Source organism: Arvicola amphibius, chromosome 6 (genome assembly GCF_903992535.2).
Source record: "Arvicola amphibius chromosome 6, mArvAmp1.2, whole genome shotgun sequence".
NCBI lineage: Eukaryota > Metazoa > Chordata > Mammalia > Rodentia > Cricetidae > Arvicola > Arvicola amphibius.
In genome coordinates this window covers 113,412,121-113,432,608 of record NC_052052.2, presented here as the reverse complement: position 1 = coordinate 113,432,608, position 20,488 = coordinate 113,412,121, and the positions used below count along the sequence as shown (strand labels likewise).

Below are 20,488 nucleotides of genomic sequence, written 5' to 3'. Positions count from 1 at the left end.
ACAAATAACCTACAACTCAATTTCTCAAAAATATACATCAGAACTGTTTGGTCTGAGTTTTAGCACACAAAAACCTTGGTTCCAGAATGTGAATTCAGGGCCATCAAATTTCAAGCACATTACTGAAAATTATACACAGATTGACTGACCTCTTTAGCATCCCAGATAAATCAAAAGTAAGAAAAAAATCCGTATAGCCAACACACACAGGATACATACATACATACATCACAGATAGATACACTGAGGCATTGACAGAATTCAGATGACAATACACAAAAACATGTACATAACAAAGCAGGATTGTACCACAGAATAAAACGACATTTAGTAATTGCCAAGTTGTCAACACAGTGCTGCTGTGGAATATCGCAACCATTGCCCTACTGTGAGTCCTCTGTCCTGACTCATGAGTTTTGGATTTGCCCTTATCAAACCATACAGAAAATTCTGATCCAACTATTTTTAAGCATACTGATTTTTCTGAGAACTGATTATAAATAAATACTCATATGGCCAAGATCAACCTACTTAGGATCAGGTTACCAATACAGAACAAAATATTTTATAAGATTTTCTGAAACTTGATATATATTCAAGGTTAGAGCTAAGCTTCAAATAATGAAAAAGACATTTTTGTTTATAATATTAATTTGTATTATTAGCAGTTAAGTGACTTCAGATTACTAACCTGACAACCCATATACAAACAGGTGACAACTGCACCATCTCTGGCTCTCAATAATACAACCACATACTCTCCCAGGATACTCCTAGGCTGAGCTTCTGTAATTAGCAGGTCTGTGGTGAAGAGATGTGTGGGCTACACTCTATGTCAGGTATCCCAAAGGCAAACTTTCTTCTTTAGAAAGCTGCAGCCAGGTGTAGTGGCACAGCATGTAATCTCAGCACCAAGGAGACAAAGATCTCCTAAATTTTGAGTCTGGCATGATCTACAGCAAGACTGTCTCAAAATAAATAAACACCCCCAACCAAGAAGCTATCTATAATTGATACCTGCTGGCAAAGGAGAAATGAGTTTTCCTCAGTGGAGTCTCACTTGGTAAACTAACCGCACTTCAGGGCAGGCCCCCTGCCCAGGAGTAGTTAACCACAACAAAATGAACTCAAGGGTAGTTTTTTAGACTTTCTGTCTCATTTTGTTGTGTTTGGGCTTTTCTTTTTTTCTTTCATTTTTTGGGGGGATCTTACTGGTCTTCTGCTTACATATTTTGGTTTCTGTTTTTCTGTTATGCTTTTAATGTTTGTTTTGTGGTTTTGGTTTGTTTTTTGAAAGATAAAGAGAGTATAAAGTTGGGTGGGTAGGGAGGTAAGGAGAATCTGGGAGGTTTGGGGGTAGGGGTAAGGGAAGAAGGGTAATCAGAATGTATTGTATGAAAACTTTAAAAAAAAAATAAAACGACCAACCAAACAACCAATCCATAAACCAGCTTAATTTGTGTATGCTTTGCCTAACACAAAACTTACCCATGTTAATTAAACATGGAACGAAATGCTCCTCAGTAACTCTGGTGAGTCATACAGCTGTCGCCACAGTGCTCTGTGGACCATTCACAATTCACATTACTCTAAAAGCCATCCTTATATCCATGTGTAGGCAACTCTGCCTCTAAACCTTGCCCAGCCAACTATTTTATGGCTATGAATATATTATTTCTATGATTTCATACAATTTAATCATGTAGTATATGGACTCTTTATTGGGCATTCCTTAACCTTAATGCTTCTGAAGGCCATCTACACCATGGTTCACTCAGGCAGAGGGGTGTCTAGGTTTTGATTAAAGCTCTTGTCTTTCTGTGGATTGTCAGCTTTCCCATCTCCTGGTAGATCCCTAACAATGGAGCTGCTTGATCACAGGGCACATTCACGTCCAACATTTACACAGTGATAAACTGTGATCCCCGGCTTACATTTCCATCAAGAATATATGAGAATTGCAATTTCCCATACTAGTAGTTATGTCACTTTATAATATAAATCTTAAGTCAGAAAAACATGAGTTTGGTGCCCCACCCTTGCCTTTGGCTTATATATGTTTAGTGTGTATAAAGTATATGTCACTGCAGTTTTAACTTGCATTTTCCTAATTAATGCTAAACATCTTTTAAATGTACATACTGGCCTTTCTACATGCATTCTTTTGGTATAGTACCTATGAAGGATCATGTCCATATTTAAATATTGTTTGTCTCATTTTAAGTTTTTGAGAGTTTAATAAAGTCGCTTAAAGGTCTACATGAGATAATTTACAAATATGCTTCCCAGACTGCAGTTTTTTTTTAACAAGGCAAAAACTTCACAACTGTGTCTTTTGATATGCAAAAGCTTTAGGTTTGTTGAAGTCTAATGTATCATGCATTTGGCATAGTATTTAATAATATTTATCTGACTACCTCCATACTATGAAGATTTAATCTGTTTTCCTCTAAAATGTTTAGACTTTTTGCTCTTACATGAATATTTATGATCCCCATCCGTATATGCCTGCAATATTTGGTGGTTGAAGCAGGAAGATGTCTAGTCTGTGTGAAGGCCTAACTTAACATTAGTGCAGCCACGACAGGCTACAGGCTAACAATACTGGGATCACGCTAACCAATAAATAACTAGGAAAACCACAAACTGTACACTGCAGGGGACCAATTAAAATTGAGACAAACAAGTACCAGATGTTCTTGACTGTTAAAGATAGCTTACCTAACTTGTATACTGGTTGCCAATTTTCTTTCAGCAATGACAGTACCAATCCCTGTTTGACAAGACTTTTGTTGCCCCACTCCTGACCAAACAGGAGTTGAAGCCACATCTGAATCCAGAATTTCCCTACCCCCCACATCCTTTACCCCTTAAAAACCCTGCCATAATGGAGCTCAAGGTTCTCCCTGATCCAACCACTTGTCAGAATGTACAGAAAGCCTAAGCTCAAGGTTGCTATAAAGGCTCTTTGCTTTGCATATGAACTTGGATACCTGGTGGTCTCTGGGGAGCTCATGACTCGGGCATAACAGTCTGGACCAAAAGCAAGACCCTATCTCAAAAAGCAAAAAAGAAATTAACCAAACAAAATAATTAAGATTCACTTATGTCTGTTATGTAAGGATTATAAAAAACTAATTTGCTTATGAAAGGCCAATTTTTCTCAATATTACTTATTAAAGAGTCTATCTTCTTACTGAATTCATTGGTACTCAGGTTTAAAACCCAATTGATTGTAAATGCAAGTTTATTTCTGGATCCTCAATTCTTTCTCATTGATTATCTATTTCTATTTTGTATTTATTTACGCACCCACTCACCCAACCAACTCTCAACCTCTACATTCATCTCTAGGCCACTGTCTAGTTTTTTTCATTATTGCAGTTTTGCTCTAAATTGTAAAATCAAGAAGTATGGTATGATGCCAGGCAGTGGTATCACATGCCTTTACTCCCAGCACTTGGGAAGCAGAGGCAGAAGGATCTCTGTGAATTCAAAGCCTGGTCTACAGAGCTAGTTCCAGAACAGCCAGGACTTTTATATAGAGAAAATCTGACTCAAAACAAAACAAACAGGGGCTGGAGAGATGGCTCAGAGGTTGGGAGCGTTGCCTGCTCTTTCAAGGGTCCTGAGTTCGATTCCCAGCGACCACATGGTGGCTCACAGCCATCTGTGGTGGGGTCTGGTGCCCTCTTCTGGCCTGCAGGCATGCAAGCGGACAGAGTGTTGTGTAAATAATAAACAAACAAACAAACAAAACAAACAAACAAAAAATCAAAAGCAAAGAGAGGTATTGATGTGGGAGTTCCCTCTGTGTGCTGTGATCACCACTAATGAATAAAGAAACTGCCTTGGCCTGTTGATAGGGCAGAACTTAGGTAGGCAGGGAAAACTAAATGGAATGCTGGGAGGAAGAAGGCAGAGTCAGAGAGACGCCATGGACCTGCTAGAGTCAGACATGCCAAATCTTTGCGGGTAAACCACTCCCACGTGGCCATATACAGATTAATAGAAATGGGATAAATTAATATAAGAGTTAGCCAACAAGAAGCTAGAGCTAATGAACCAAGCAGTGTTTTAATATAATTTCTGTTTGGTTATTTTGGTTCTGAGTGGCCGGGATGAACAAGCAGCCCCCTCCCAGTACAAGATATGGTATGCTACCTTTTTATTTTTAGCTATCATGCAAAATAAAGTGCTTCATTATAACATCTTCATACACAAGTACCACTGTACTATGATCATATTCCACATCTTCTCTATTCTATTACAAGATCATGTTGGCTACTAGGAGTCCTTAGCATTGTTTCCAGGATCAGCTTTCTCCATTTCTACAAAAAAGACTGCTAAGGGTTGGAGGAGATTATACTCAATCAACAGATCCATTCTAGTAAAATTAATATTTTAATTAAATATTCTAACTCATAAATATGAGCATCTGATATACTTTTTTGAGTAGGTACAGTAACCTGAGGGCTTTTATTCTGGTCGAGTCCTCTTCCACTGAGCTTCATCCCAGCAACTCTCTATATACACTCTGATACAATATGTATAACTTTAGAAAATATTTAAAACAATTCCAATTTATCAATGGATTTATCATTTATCAATTTATCAAATTCAATTTACCAATTAATTTCACTATAATATTCAATTCCATGACTGAAAGTTGTTTTAGGATAAATATTTCTATATATCCATCTATAGATAGATATTCCATTTATATTTACATTTTTCTTAACTTTCAAACAGCCACTAAGTCATAGACAGGTGTGAAATACAGTCAATATACCATTTTCCTTTACTTAATTTGATATTGAGTTACAAACCTCATGCCTTATAAACCTCAAGTAATATCAACAGGGAAGGAAGTATGGGAGGGTTTCCAGCAACCAAGAATAATTTCCTCCATAAACCAATTAAACTGTCAAAATCTGAAAACAGATACATTTCTTCCATGCAAACTCATAGCTTATTCAGCTTCACCAGCTGTCCTGATTACAAGTTTTGCAGTGAGGGATCTAGCTCAGATTCCCACATCACTTACACTGTCCTCTCTTAGGTTCTTTCTGCCTAAAGCAGATGAACCTTAAAGGTTTGTTTACTCTCAAGACACCATAACTTGTAAAGATGAAGGCATTTGTGTTCCATAGGTGCCTGATGTTTCCACAGGATTGGGTAAGGTTGATCAGCTTTGGCAAGAATGAAGCTGCTTTCCTTGTGCAGCACATTATGTAAAGCAGGACTTCACCCACTGCTGCTGACGACAATCCCTCTGATTCCTTCCCTGAGGATTCTTGACTGTGAAACTTCTTTTTTGCCCTTTGTAATGAATACCTGTTTTGTGGGAAACTATTTTATAAATTCTTATTCACCAACTTTTCAATTTGCTCACCTTATTAAATCTCAGTAATTGGAGAGTTTCCTATTTGACTTAAAATGTTATCTGTTACAACTGTTATTTTGGTGCACAATTTGTCCCCAGTTCTCCCAGAGGGGGCCCTTTCAAAATATCTCTCACTTTCACATGACCTCACAAATCTTTGGTTGGTTCCTTAATAATATTTCAGGGTTATTTTGCACATACTTCATCTCAGCTTGGAAGTAAGCTGTTTCTTGAAAGAGGTTTAAGTGCATTTTATAGGAATGAGTTATTTAAAAGGTGAAATGGGGTTAAAAGCTGTGCTAACTGCTACTAGAGTATAGCTGTTCTCAGGTCCTTTCAAAGAGAGCTGAGGAATGCGTAAGATACTTTCATTCATGAACAGAGGACATTCATACCTCCCCCCCCCCGTGTGTGTGTGTGTGTGTGTGTGTACACGCACATGCATGTGGACATGTGGTACATGGATGGAAATGTGCAGGTGTGTGTATGTGCACACTCATGTCAAATTTACAGCAAAGTATTAGATGTCTTCCTCTACCACTCTCTGCCTTACTGCTTTTCTCAAAGCTCTCTCACTGAACTGGATGGAAGTTGACATTTTTACCTAGACAGAATAGCTAATGAGGTTGTGGAATTCATTCCTCTCCATGCACTAATTCCAGGGTTAGACACACATACCCATGACAAGCTTTTTATGTAGGTGCTGGAGATTTAAATTCAGGTCATGCTTGTAGAGAAAATACTTTTACCCACTAAGCCTCCTACACCCACATTTTTAAATCTACTTGATGTATGTTGGAAAACACAAATTCACACTAACACACAAAACTGAATGCAATACCAGAGTTAACTGTACTTTCTGCACCTATAGCCAAAAGCCAGTTTCATCATTTTAACCATTTATATTTATTCTTAGTCTCCTTGCAAAAAGCAGTCTCCTCCACTGCTGCCATGTCCCCTATTCTTCCTCCTATCACTTCATTATCAAAGCCAGCACCAGTCACCTCACCATGGGATACTCTTCTCCCACCACCTAAGCTTTCATACCCACAATGCCCTGCTCCTTCATTCTGACACCCTCCCTGTGCTGCCTGCATACTTATACAGACACTTTAAAAGATTATGGACAGTGCCTAATCACAGATGCTGACTTGAATGAAGAGTGGAAACTTCTCATTCTTTAAAACTCTTATTAGTGATTGTGCATCTATGACCCCACATGGATTTTTTTTTAAAGCAAGCCCTTTTGTGATCTATTTGCACAGGTTTCTGAAAAATAGAAGTTTACATATCTTGTTTTGTTAATATTTACACAGTTGCCTTTACTGTTTCAGATCAGAGGCAACTAATCAGCAAAACATTGAAGATTTTTATGTGTGCACATATGTATGGAAGTAAGAGGACGAGCTTAGCTACTGTTCCTTGAGCACCATTCATCTTGGGGGTTGTTTTTGAGACAGGCTCTCTCATTAGCCTAGAACTTGCCAAGGAGGCTAGGGTGGCTGATCAATGAACACCAAGAAACCACCTGCCTCTACCTCCCCAGTCCTTAGTGGTGAGATTATTAGTATGTACTGCCAAATCTAGTTTTTTTTTTTTTAAATTTGAGTTCTTGGAATCAAACTCGTGTCTTCTATATTTTACCAACTGAGCCATCCCCCAGCCCAGAAAACTTTAGCTGTGAGCCTTGTGTGTGGATCTGAAAGAACATCTGTTAATAAAGGCTCCTTGCTATTTCATCATCACAGACAACCCCTTGAAGATCATTCAAATCCAGAACATATTCTCTTGGAACAAGCCCATTCTTTGAGGATGTTGTGGGGATAAGGCCTGATAAACTTGCAGAATCAAAGTCTTCCATTACTGACTATATGTTGATGAGTCCTTTGCTAAATGAATAGTCCTCATAGAGAGACAATGTTCAGAACAGACTCTATCTTCTTGCTTAGCTGACACAGATGGCTTCAGGCACATGGGCCCAGCTGATTGAATGGAATATTCTGAGTTCTCTCCCAAGGTCTAAAATAACTCAATGTAATTTCATCTGTATTGAGGCCCATAGAAAACCATTAAGCATGCCATTGTTTCAATTCTATTTGCTTTCTCAAAAATCTGAATTGTCTCAATACAATGTGGTTTTGAAACATACATATCTAGGCTTCAGTAGAATAATTAAATATTAAATTAATATTAAAAACTATGAATACACTTAAGTTTGTAAGAAAAAAACCATCAAGGACTAATAATAAAAAATGAGAAATTACACATAATACAACCTCAAATATACAACAGTACTAATGATATTTATGAAATTTATAAGCATAAAAATTTGTACTTGTATTAAAACACAAATAACACACAAAAGTTACACAAAATAATATACAGCAAACAAAAACAACAACAACAAAAACCAATCTAAAGAAAAATACAAGAAAAAACTGAGAACTTGTTGATAGTCACAAAAGATGGGTCAGGAACACTGGTACCTAAGTTAGTATATTTTATACACTTATATGTACTAGAAAATGCTCCACTAGAAAATACACTCTGGAAGACTCTGTGCCCTCTTGCTAATCCTGGATACTTAACTGAGGCCCCATTGATTAAGTAGTACTGTTAACAGATACATTTTTTCAGTTTTCTTTTCTGAAAAAGGCTTTTATGTCTCCAGACAGGTTTAAAACAAGCTACGATGCCAAAGCTGGCCTGAGCTCCTGATCCTCCTCCTGCAATGTAGCTGAGGCTTGAGATGAACTCCTGGTCCTCCTTTCTTTACCTTCTAAGTGCTGTACTTATAGGTGTGTGGCATCATACTTACTTTTGAATTTATTCTGTATTTCTAAAAAATGTATACAGAAAAGATATATTCAGGGGAAAAAAGAGTCAGGAAAGAGCCATTTATATATTCCATTCTATCATTCATTCATTCTGTAAATATTTGCTGAGCATTTTCTAAGAGCCAGCACCAAGCTGGTAGTAGGACAGAGTGCAAAGATCAGAGAGGTGAGTTCAGCTTCATAGCTTCGCTTCTGTACTCCTCCACAGTCCAAGGCTACCACTGAGTAAAATTACAGAAAAGACCAGCGGAGGTGAGAATTTTGATAACTTCCAGAAGGCATGGCTCCAGGGTTAAGGGCTTCAGACTCAAATCTGATAGTCTCCTGATAGTAAGAAACATTAACCTGCAGCAGACAGTGGCCTACCCCTTAGCAAACGCAGTCTACCCACTGGATTCTTCCTTAAAGTGCCAACCAACCACTGTAGAAAGGAAAAGTGCTAGAGTTACTACACTCTGGTTTGGAGACAGGGCCTCAGTGAGAAGCACAGGGTCAGAGTTTTATACTCAGCTGCATAGCCAAAGATCCAGAAAGGAAGGTATAAGGCTTCTTTTCTTCGAGAAACAAAACCAAAAACAATCAGTTTAAGGATGTTAAGGAAGACTCTTACCTGCAGAGACACCAGAGGACAAATCCAAGCCCACAGTAAGGGTCCAAGCAGATGGCCACTTCTCTAGAAGGGTAAAGTTCACACTGCAGCTTAATAGAACGGCAAAAGGCACTGGTGGCTGCATGAGACATCTGAAAGACAGAAAGGCAGTAAGAAAATAAGTGTCTGAATATTCAGCATCCAGTGATATCTGAGGGACAACATGCCCATATTAAATTTATGGTAATTCACAATAAATGCTTCAAGGAAACTTTTAGAGACAGTGACAACTACAGCAAGTTTGAGTCACATAGTTCTGGAAAGGTAGGTGCTGATGTTCCCATTAGTCTTCCTACTCTCCCTCCTTTTTTTGAGGGTATGTGCGTAATGGATGGGTGTTAGGCATGTTCTCACATGTGTCATCCAAGGTAGCCTGGAACTCACTACAAAGCCTTAACTGGCCTTTAACTGTGGCAATCCTTCTACCTCAGCCTTCTGATTGTGTGGATTACATGCACAAGTCACTACATTCAGAGAGCTTCCATTCTGAACAAATAAACTACACTCAAAACTTCTTGACCCTCCTTGTAACTCCAGCAATGAAAAGAAGAAAAGAAAAGCAGATTACACAAACAGGGATTCTTGTGTCCATAAAACTGCCTGCAGGTAGATAAAGAAGGTAGAGACTTCATGCCCACCTCTGCAGTGGAGTCTTGGCCTTATTATTCCCTGAGTTTCAGGGACTCTTACAGCACCTGTCTGTGATATACAGGTGTCTATACTTCACAAGCCTGGAATCCCATGTTTAAATAATAGTGGCTTAGAAGTGAAAAAAATGTGCTGAAAACCATGTTAGGGAGTTTTGGAAGTAAAACCTTAACCTTCTTGATGACCCTCAGGTCCTTATTATATATGACCATTCCACAATGAAATGGCAGTCAAACTGTCTCTGTGTAGCATGGAAGATGGTGAAGCTCTTTCTTTGTAATCCCTTCCCTCTTCCCATCTCAGACTAGATCCTGTACAATACGCAAGGTGACAGATTCTGAAACACCACAGACTGCATCAAACAAAAACATTGTTTTTCTGAGAACTTGATAACCAAGTTGACTTCTGAGAAATCAAGGAAGCATAGAAAGTTGTATCAGACATGATGGCTTAAAATATGTCACAAGTTAAATGTGAAGAAGTATGCCACTGCAGTGCTAATTTATAAACAGAACCAGTAAAGAACACAAGGAAGGAAATCCAACCCATGTATTCAACACTTCAGCAGAAGAGATAAAAGAAAGGAGGATGCATATTCCTTTGATTGTCAAGTGTCAGTTCACTGTCAGAAGTTCCATCCAGGGAAAGGCTGTATTAATGGAACTGCTTCACTGAATTCATCCCAGTTGTAGTTACTCTAGAATGCAAAATATATACAGATATGTGTGTGTATGTACATGTATTCTCTCTCTCTCTCTCTCTCTCTCTCTCTCTCTCTCTCTCTCTCTCTCTCTCTCTCTCTCTCTCTCTCTCTCTCTCTCTCTCTCTCTCCCATAGTATTTGCTTAATGGAAAAACAAATCTATAGTTATACCATGTTCCTCTAAGGCTCTGTCACTCTTTGAATCACAGTTAGTAAATTCTCCTACCATGCACTCAAAGTAAGTAATTAAAGCAACCTTTACTGTTTGGATGCACTGGAAAGGGCACCATGCAGAACCAGAAAATAGCCCTTCTGTTCTTTGCGTAAATGCTGCCATGCTAAGTGCTTGCTCTGTCACTCTATAAGGCACTGTATTCGGTGCTAGGGATTTAAACAAAACAGCAACGCAGGAATCAGGTGTGATACACTGCTATCCAGCCCTTGGGCAAGGGAACTGCTGCAAGTATGAAGGCAGTCTGAGCCACAGAGTAAATTCTATGCCAGTCTCAGATACAGAGAGATTTCTCTCTATATATAAAAAAATAACAAGTAAGTATAGATCTGCTCTCAAAGGGCTCATCATGTAGTACAAAGTTCAGACATGGGGATAACTATAAGATCAGCCAGTACTTTGCCAAACTTGATCGACATCAGAGAAAAGGGTTGTTCATATCTTCCTAGCTGGTAGCTAAGGAGTCTGGTAGGTTTTGAGAGTAGTTTTAACAGATGATAAGAGGATAAACAGGTTAAAAAAAAACAATACAGGGAGAAGAAAATACCCAAACAAAACACCCCACCACCACCAAACCCTCTATCTCTGCTAAGCACATTCCAGTTTGGGGCCTGAATTGGGAGTGTGTTCTGAAATGAAGTGTGAATTCCTGATTTTTACTAGATAACCTCAGACTTGGATAAAGAAGTATTTTCCCTCAGAGGCCAAGCAACAAAGGACTCCGAGAAGTCCCAAAAGTAGATCTCTGAACATATGTGACATCAGATGTGAGGCAGCCTCAAACCTATGTACTACTTATTTTGGTTGCATTGTGAGATAATTAATACACGGCATGACCTAAGCAGATTTGTCTTTCAGAGTCATTTTGCTTTGGCTGATGTTAAGTAAGAGTCCTTTCCCTGGGTAGATACAACTAAGAGTGCACAGGACTATTCAAAGTTCAAAGCAACACAACTAAATGGGTAAAATGTAAGACTCAGTTATAGCACAACATATTCTGTTTTATATGAACCCCGACATTCCACAGCATGAATTACAGAGAAAACACCCATAGCTTTTATGGTATGCAACTGAATGCTTTCATCCAAAAGCTAAAATTGAGTAAAAATTTCTTCCAGAGAAAAATGGTGTCTTTGCTACCCTATGGGACTAAAGAGGCAGACATTAAAGCAGACAATATGCCAGACAACTTCCCCTATTCCCTTGTGCATTTCAGCCCTTAAAACATATAGGGTCTCATTAACTGATACCACAATATACTTCTCTTCACATGTTCATCCTCAGATTATCAAAAATTGGAAAAACATTTTAGGAGTTTGAAAGAAAGTCTAGTTATCCATCTCTCTGAGTTTTTCTATGGAGTATAAATTAACTTGAGTCACCAGAAAGTAATGCACACTATCTTTTCATGTAGATATATCTTTTTAAAATTAAGATTCCCACTTCCATGCTCCATGAAAATAATCAGAAGTATGGGTTTCTATGTTTCTATTTTGGCTCTAACAGGAAGAAATTCAAAGCTCACTTAAGGATAACAATAATTAACTCATCACGGTCTGAGAATATTTCTTTTAGGAAGATATTTAGGTTTTTTGTTGTTGTTGTTGTTATTATTGCTGTTTTCTTGAGAGAGGGTTTCTCTGTGTAACAGCCCCAGCTATCTAGAACTAGCTCTGTAGACCAGGTCAGTCTCGAACTCCCAGAGATCTACCTGCCTCTGTCTCCTGAGTGTTGGGATTAAAGGCTTGCACCATTCCGCAGGAAGTTTTTTTAAAATTATTTAATATTCACGATAATTTGGTGTGCTCTCTAATTCTACTGAAGAGACTAAGTCTGAGAGCTAACTAAAAGGTAACCAGCTCAAAGTGTCCCAGTTTGACTCAAAGGCAAAGATGGAGAGGAAAAGGCTTCCTGAGGCTTTGGACCCTGAGGGACATCTGAACTATGAGGATGGCGACTCCAGGTAACATCAGTAGTTCTACTCTTTGATAGCCAAAAGGTTCTCACTCTAGCTTCACCAAGCAGCCATCTTTCAGTTTATGATTATGCTCAAGTTTGGTAAGTAAGAGAAGGCAATACAAAAATGCAGAGCAGAGTAAGAAGAGTGGAGAACCAGTAAGCACAAAGATTATATATAGTATTCTAGTATGCAGTACGACTGTGACAATTCAAAAAAATTGTTAGAACGTGCTAGGAAAAAGTTGTATGATTAAGTTTCCCCAGATTATTTGAAAATTGGCTCTCAGGTACTGAAAGGTCACATACGTAATAGCTTCTATGAAAATAGGATCACATGTCTCTCCATACATCACAGAACATAATCATACATAACAACATTAGTGGACAATCAGTGCATGGCTTGTCTGTTGTCCATCACTGGTCTGCACATTAGGCAGACCTGTCTTCTCACCTTTACACCAGCTAGCATTCCAGTTGTGGACACACTAAAGTCAAGGTAAGCCAGCGTGTCTGGGTTAGAAGGTTTGTAGATTTGGGCAGGCCGCTTCTTTGGCAAATCATCTGCAGAGGAAAACAAAACTATCAGTCTTCTTGCCTACACTAAAGACCATAACAAATAAATGCACGTAAAAAGCCAGTCCAAGTGCTGACCTGTGTCCAGTATGAGGGGCCATGTCCTGACATCTACAGCTGCTGCTGCCTCCCTGGACCGTAGCAATTTACAAATCAGTTGTGTTGTCATGAGACAAGCAGAGCGACTCACCTGAGGAGCAGAGAGAGACAAGAAAGGAAGGAATGAATGTACACCAGAAATGGACACATCTGGGAGGTGCTCGTCCCTTATGTACCTAGTGTTCCTCATAGATTAAAAGTACACAGCTTTAATTCCCAAGAGCTAGCTGAGGACGTGGAGCTGATCTGGCTGCAAATGTCACTCTTGGTTGAAGAGGATGACCTTTTCCCATAGTAGAAGGCCATTCTCTAGGGTTTCTCTCCTGCTAGAACTTCCAAACTAGTTCTTGAGAGCTACCTAGGGTATGGCAAAGCCAGGAATGCTGGTGACGTACACACTCAGAAAAAACTCAGAGGCCAGGTTCTTCTACTCCTGAGATTAAGTAGTGTCCTAGCATTACTCTCACACCCAAGAAAAACATCAGAAGCTTCTTTCTCAGCATGTGCTATTTGACAAAAGCTACATAAGCAGATACATTGTAGGTATTGTCTAGCAGGAGTGTCTTCCTTGGCAGTGTTTCCACATAGCTACCAAGACCATTCACCAGAAGGCCAAGACTATTCTTGGCTTCTTAGGATTCTGCTTCCCATAAGAGAAACACATATGCTAGTCTTTTTAACTTCCTTATACATAAAAACAAAGTATACATATATACTCTAAAAACAAAGAAAATAACCTTCTAGATTCAGAAGAAAGGAACTTGAAGAAAATGAAAATTTTTTTCCCATTTAGATTGCTTCTTAGTGTTTGGTAATGAAGCCTTCTCTATGGAGCCAATCTGAGGCATTTTCAGTGTCAATGCACAGCTATAGCTGCTCCCAGCTAGCCAAAGCTTCCATGTTGCTCAGCTTAGATCTTACTCCCAAAGCTAGATGATAAACTTCCAGGAGACAGACTATTTCCAATTCTATTACTTTTGTTGCAAACCCACACGTACAGCACAGCTAGCAGCTGCCCCAGGAGACTTTAGGTCTGTGACTCACAGCTTGCCACTGAGCACAGGCAGATGAAAGGCCCACAAGCTCCTACCCAGGCCTTGGTTACCTCTACGATCATCTTGACTGTAGGCAATGTTGTTGCAATATTCTGTGGATGTGGAGGTCGCACGGTGATTGGCACACAGCCTGCATACAGGCAACCATAAAACGCAGCAATAAGGTCTATTCCTACACAAGAGGAAAGCAAAAAAACTCACATGAAGCCAATCACATTGCTTAATGACCACCACTGCTCTTTCTAAGTGAAAGTTCTAGTCTGGGAAAAGTCAGACAGTTAAGCAAACAAGGCCTTTAAGAAACTCCTCTGCGCCTTTTGGTAAGTCTCAATAACTACTTTCTTGTGGCTTGTTCTTCAAGACAGCTTAGATGTTTCATTTATATGTCATTATATGATTATGCCTAGGAGTTGAAAACTTTACTACTCCAATATGAACTACCTTAGTAACTTAATCAATTGTAGATATAAAAGTTTGGGTAGGCATTGCTTTAAGCCTCTGAAGCAGTGTTAACATGTATCTTAGGCCATGTGAGTGAGAATAACTAGAGGAAATGAGCCTGGTGAGAATCTAAACAGATATAAAGAAAATACTAGGCAGTAACCCAGCAACTCTTCAAGTATAGTTGCAGGCAACAAAGTGGCTCATCCCGTCACTGCCCTTGTTACCTCTCAGGGGTCATGTCTGATCCTACTGCTTTACCTGGAGGGTAAACTAATGCCACGTGGTCTCCATCTTGCAGATGGCCCCTTTCCATCAGCATCACCGCTATCTTCTCTGCGCGCTTGTGAAGCTGAACACACGTCAAGGAGTTTGCTATTGTTCCCTGAGCATTGTAAGAAGAGGTTGTTAGGGATATCTCACCATAGTAGATCATACACCATATAATCCATTTGCCACAAAATCTCAGGTCAATGGGTTTTGATATGGTCATAGTTTTAAACCATAATTATAATGGTCATATTTAGAATGTTTTCATCATTTTTTCCTACAATATCAAAAGAAAATTAACTCTCCCTCCTTAAAAATCAACAACTGTCAATAGCTCTCTAGGCAGTTCAAGTACATTTTCCTTTTCTAAAGATTTATTTATTTATTGTATATACAGTATTCTGCCTGTGTGTATGCTTGCAGGCCAGAAGGGGGCCCAAATCTCATTACAGATGGCTGTGAGCCACCATGTGGTTGCTGGGAATGGAACTCAGGACTTTTGGGAAAGCAGGCATTGGGAGAACAAGCAGTGCTCTCAATTGCAGAGCCATCTCTCCAGCCCTCAAGTACATTTTCATGTAATTTTTTTAAGTATTCAAAAACAAAAAGAAAACATCTTCAGGCTAAAAATACCTTGAAAGAGGCTTACCAGGAAAGATTAGTGCAGGATAGGAACTGAGAAAGACCAAAAGGTATGCCACTTATTATTTACATTGTGAAGAAGAGAATGAATAAAGTATTATAGCTAGACATGCAGGTGTATGCCTACAGTCCCAGCACTAGGAAAGCTGAGTCAGGAGGATCAAGAGTTAGAGGTCAGTGTAGGCTATTTTGCAACTTTGAGGATATCCTGTACTGCCTATAGTAACCTGTCTCAAAAGAAACAAGTGTGTGTGGGGGGCATGTAAACCCTCCTCCACAAACTACATTCAACTAACTTTAAAAAATTCCTGATACCACGTATAGTTCATTTGCATCAATCACAGGTGTAAAGACCACTGTCTACAACTACTTCCAAACAGGCCTTTTTAAAGCAGTAGACAATTCTGACTGGTAGTTTATGGGGTGAGGAAGACTAAGGAAACTGAAAGTGAAAAGTGATTGTGAACAATCGTAATATCATAAGTGTATCATATTAAAGCAAATAGCTTGAAAGAAGAATGCCGGAGCTTGTGGGACTCATAGGGAAACACAGTGAGCTTCAAGAGTAGGTACTGACCCCCCCCCCCAAAAAAAGATATGTTTGAAAGTGAGATCCTAAAGGAGCTGATAGGAAGAGCTACCTACTGTGTGGAAAACAGCTGCATGGACTCTGGACTGTTAGGGAGCAATGTCTGGAAAAACACCCTGAATTCCTGTATACAATGTCCCAAGTCATAAACACACATGTGGATGGAAGTGCAGAAGAGTATTTTATGATGCATTAAGATTCATGCAACAGTACCTCATATTTAGCAAAAACATGCATAGTAAGTCCTATGAGGCCAAGTTGTTATCTCTGATGACCAACACAAAGAAAGGCAGGGCAGGGTGGAGTCACCCAGGAAACAGCCAAATCAGTCTTTAGACATCACTGATTCTATGACTAGTGTTTTAAATAAAAGAGATGCTTGGCTTGCAAGTCTCTAAATTATCCTCCCACACACTTTTCTTTGCATCATAGGAAGATTAAAATAAGAAAAAAGAAAGTGGCATGTAAAGTAGACTAGTGAGAAAGAAAGCAGAATGCAGCAAAGATGCTGAGTAGGAGTAGGGGTAAGCATATGAGATGGCTTGAGTCTAAGAAATACAAAAACTTATAATTTGGTGCCTTCAAGATTAAGCATTCCTCTGAGCATTTACTCATAGACATGTCTGTCAGCATGAATTAAAACATACATCTAACTAAACTTAAGGCCCATTGAGCTTGGGGAAAGTGGCTATGGGGAAAAAAATAGCATGGCTGATGGTAAGGTTCCTCATCAAACCCACTCGACATTGGAGTATGACAGTCTCATTATAAGGAAACACAGCATACCAATGGTCATACACAGGGTATGAGCCTCATGGCATACGAGCAATATGTCTCAGAAGAGAGTTGAAAGAACTAATATATCTCTCCATCCCTATTGAGAACATCTACCTGTTTTGGGGGAGTCCCTCACCATCCTATTGTTATGGTATGCCTATCTCTGCCTAACATAACTACAGTTCTCTAATAACTTTTCTTCCACTCTCAGAAGAATTAAAGTGGATCCCTATTATAGCTTGGATGTGGTCTGAGTATTCTCCAAAGCACCATGGGTTAAAATTTAATCTGAACTGTGAAATATTAGAATGTTAAAAACTTATTAAAACCAGAGGGTTTAGAGGTAAAGCTTTGGGGGCAGAAAGCGGGATTATTACATGATGTCTTTAGAATGGAACCTCCATGGTTGAGTCGTGGTGGGTTTCTGAGAAGGGAAGAGACCAGCACACAGATATTCACAGTTCTGCTCTTCTCCTGTCACATGAAACTCTGTATTGCCTCAGGATTCTGCCAGCAAGAAAGCCATCACAAGATGTGACCTCTCAACTTTGCATTCCCAGTACTGTAAGCCAATATAAGCTTCTAAAAATGAAATGATATGCCTCAGAGATTTTATTATAGCAACAAAAGTAGGCAATACAACCACCTATCAATACCTTGTGGGAAGATAAAGAAGATAAAGATGATTCCCCTCCCTTTCTTTGGTTCTGAGATTTGAGAAGCTTGGAGGACTCACAACCAGCAGTCAAGAATTTCTTAGAAAGTTCACTTTAATTTTAGTTCCTGAAAATTCAGCTTTTTAACAAAATGTGATATTTAATTAACATAATGTCTTTTATCTTTTACAGTTATGAAATAATTTCCAAAATATTCTTTACCATTTTATGGAGCTAATAAAAAATTAACCCATCATACTCTGTGAAAGTGGCTCAGGAGAAAAACACACTTTATGGGAATTAGGATCTGGAGCCAGCATGTATAGAGACTTGAAATTCATCAGTATTACCCTCAAGTCCCTTTAGAACTTGCTATGTTGGAAAGACATAGACTATGATAAGTCTGGCATCATTTTTTGCTGGGCTTCTGTGATGAGGTGACCACCAAATGAGTAACTCTCTTGCTTGGATAGAGCCATGTTGAATAAACAATCTTCACCTGAACATTGGAATCCCTCACTGGGGTCACTAGAGATGTGATGTGTGTTGAGATCCCTCTTCCCCATATCTGAAGAGTAACTCACAGCAGGCTGGCAGCTTGAATGTCAAAATAATGATATGAGACATTATTCTATTTCTTGCTTTTCCTCCTTCCCTTGTTAAGTGTGACATGACTCCACTGTATAATGGGCTTACAATGTGACGCAAATACATTACCACTTGCTCTTTAATAGTCTTGTGTGTTTGTGTTCATGTATGTGAGGAGGCATGTTTGTGCACATGCACATGGAAGTAAGAGGGCAACCTAAGGTGTAGTTCACCTATAAGGGGCTGTCCACCCCCACTTTTTTTGAGAAGAGGTCTCTCAGTGTCCTTGAACACTGGGATCCACCTGTCACTACTTTCCTAGGGCTGAGATTATAAACACTTTATCTTTTTTCCCTTGTATATCTCAGGGATTGAATTCATGTCCTCATGCTCACAAGGTAAGCACTCTACTGACTGAGCTATCTCTCCAGCCTCTATTCAGTTAGAAGATTTAAATACAATCTCTTAAAGCAACAGAAATACTACCAGTTTTCAGTGACATGTTTTGTTTTTCCATACACTACTTGTTAAGAAAACAAATTTCAAGTGGGTGTTTTCATGAAGTCATTTAGCCTCAGGTAACTGCCATTATTTCCCAACATCCTCACCAATATTCAAGGGAAAAAATATTCCTATTCTGAAATCACTGGGAAAAACATATTTCTAGGTAAAAAAGTTATTTCTTTAAGTTATAACTGTCTTCTACTATAACCGTGGGTGAGTTTTCATCAGCAGGATGATAGTGCAGAGACAACCAGGGGTCAGATTCCATTCTAAACAAAGAAACTTCATTTTCACTGACTGTGAACTTGACACTGTTTTAAAGTTTTATTTTAACAACTAAAACAGTTAAGGAATGAACAAAAAGCTAAACAAAACTCATGCTTTGAAATTATAAAGAAAATACTCCAAATAAGAAAACAATACAAAAAAATTAAATGAGTTGGCTAGAGTTCCTAGTAATAACAAAAAAGGATATTCTGTATGCTTTGAGAGGGAAAGTTTTCCACTGTTAGTGATCATTTTAATATTCAGTATTTCAACTTTCAATCTTGCATACCTCATACCTAATTACTACAGTTGCCATGGATGCAAGCACATGAATGGATACTGAAGGTAACAATGAGAAACATCCTCCAAACTCTGAAGTTATGTGTTTCAATCATATTAAAATACCCATAATCCAAGAAAAATGGTATTATTAATTGTAGAAAGCACTGGAAAGGCTGTAGGTGACATACAAGACATGATGGTCCCCCAGACATATCACAAAAAGTTCATTATGAAAATGAATTCCCATGTTACTCTGTAGTCTTTCTAATGCTGCATTGAGAAACATGACTACACATGCAGCCGATGATGTCTTTCTGCGGGACTGAACAAGACAGTGATTTAAGTGTAAAATGTACTATAGTGAGCATGAGATATTGTTGCTATGTCCCAGGTTGAACACTTTTAAGTTGTTCCAAGTTGAACACTTTTCACTTGCTCCAGGTGCAGAGAGAGGATGCAGGTGCTTGACTCTGAATCTTTCTGAAGACACTGTGACACTTCAGACATCTCAGAATGAAACTCCACATAAGTCACAGGAGAGTTAGTAATGGGTCACATATAAGAGGAGAAGGCACCCTTGAACCATACATTGTGCATACTAAGCTAAAGTAAATTTATTCATGGCTTTGACCTCTACAACTAATTTTATGTATCTGATTTTCTGTTATTTTTGTTGAAATGACTTTAAAGTATGTGAGTTATTTTCCAGTAAACACTTTACTATAGATTCAATGTTTTCTTACAGTAAATGACTAAAATCACAGGACTTGAGGGCCTGGATAATGTTCACAAGGTCACACAGATCGGATGTCAAGCCTGGTACTCTGACATCACTCCAAGGCCGTGTCTGAGGTGTCTTCTTCATAGACACAAGCAGAACAATGCTGTTTTCACTATTCTGTCCATGAACACACTGCCATCAAGTTTGAATATTCATGTCTACAAGGATCTACTTCCTCATGAGCTTAGACTTAGACTTTAACAAAGTTTGAACACAGGTATTTATCCATCTTACAAAAATGGGAGCAAAGTATTAGGCGATGTTAAAGGGGAGATTTTTAAAATGATACAAGTCTGACTTGCTCTCTAAATGCTGACAGTTTGCTCAGGATACGACCACTTTGGCAGTGTTAGGGAAATTAAAGAATGGAGAAAGTTCTCATTAAAAAATGTTAGAAGGCACTATGCTGAAGGAAAAGGAGGTAAGTTACAGTTAAGGCCATACATGCTAGACATAACTTGGGAGGCAAAATTGGAAGAAGAAGAGCCATGGAAAAAGCTATGGCCAAGAGGCACTTATAGGAAAAACACTATATGAAGAGAGCCAGGAGA

At 38.8% G+C, this 20,488-nt stretch overlaps 1 protein-coding gene across 4 annotated transcripts in view; it reads right to left on the bottom strand.

Moving 5' to 3' along the window:
• Positions 1–20,488, bottom strand: part of Dip2c (disco interacting protein 2 homolog C) — a 373,272-nt gene that overhangs the window by 36,958 nt on the left and 315,826 nt on the right. For all 4 annotated transcript variants that reach the window (XM_038334504.1, XM_038334505.1, XM_038334506.1 and 1 more), the window contains 5 exons: positions 14,843–14,966; positions 14,191–14,312; positions 13,065–13,176; positions 12,865–12,974; positions 8,834–8,964 (listed from right to left, as the gene is read on the bottom strand). In XM_038334504.1, the coding sequence (XP_038190432.1) occupies positions 8,834–8,964; positions 12,865–12,974; positions 13,065–13,176; positions 14,191–14,312; positions 14,843–14,966 (599 nt within the window). The remainder of the gene's footprint in view (positions 1–8,833; positions 8,965–12,864; positions 12,975–13,064; positions 13,177–14,190; positions 14,313–14,842; positions 14,967–20,488) is intronic.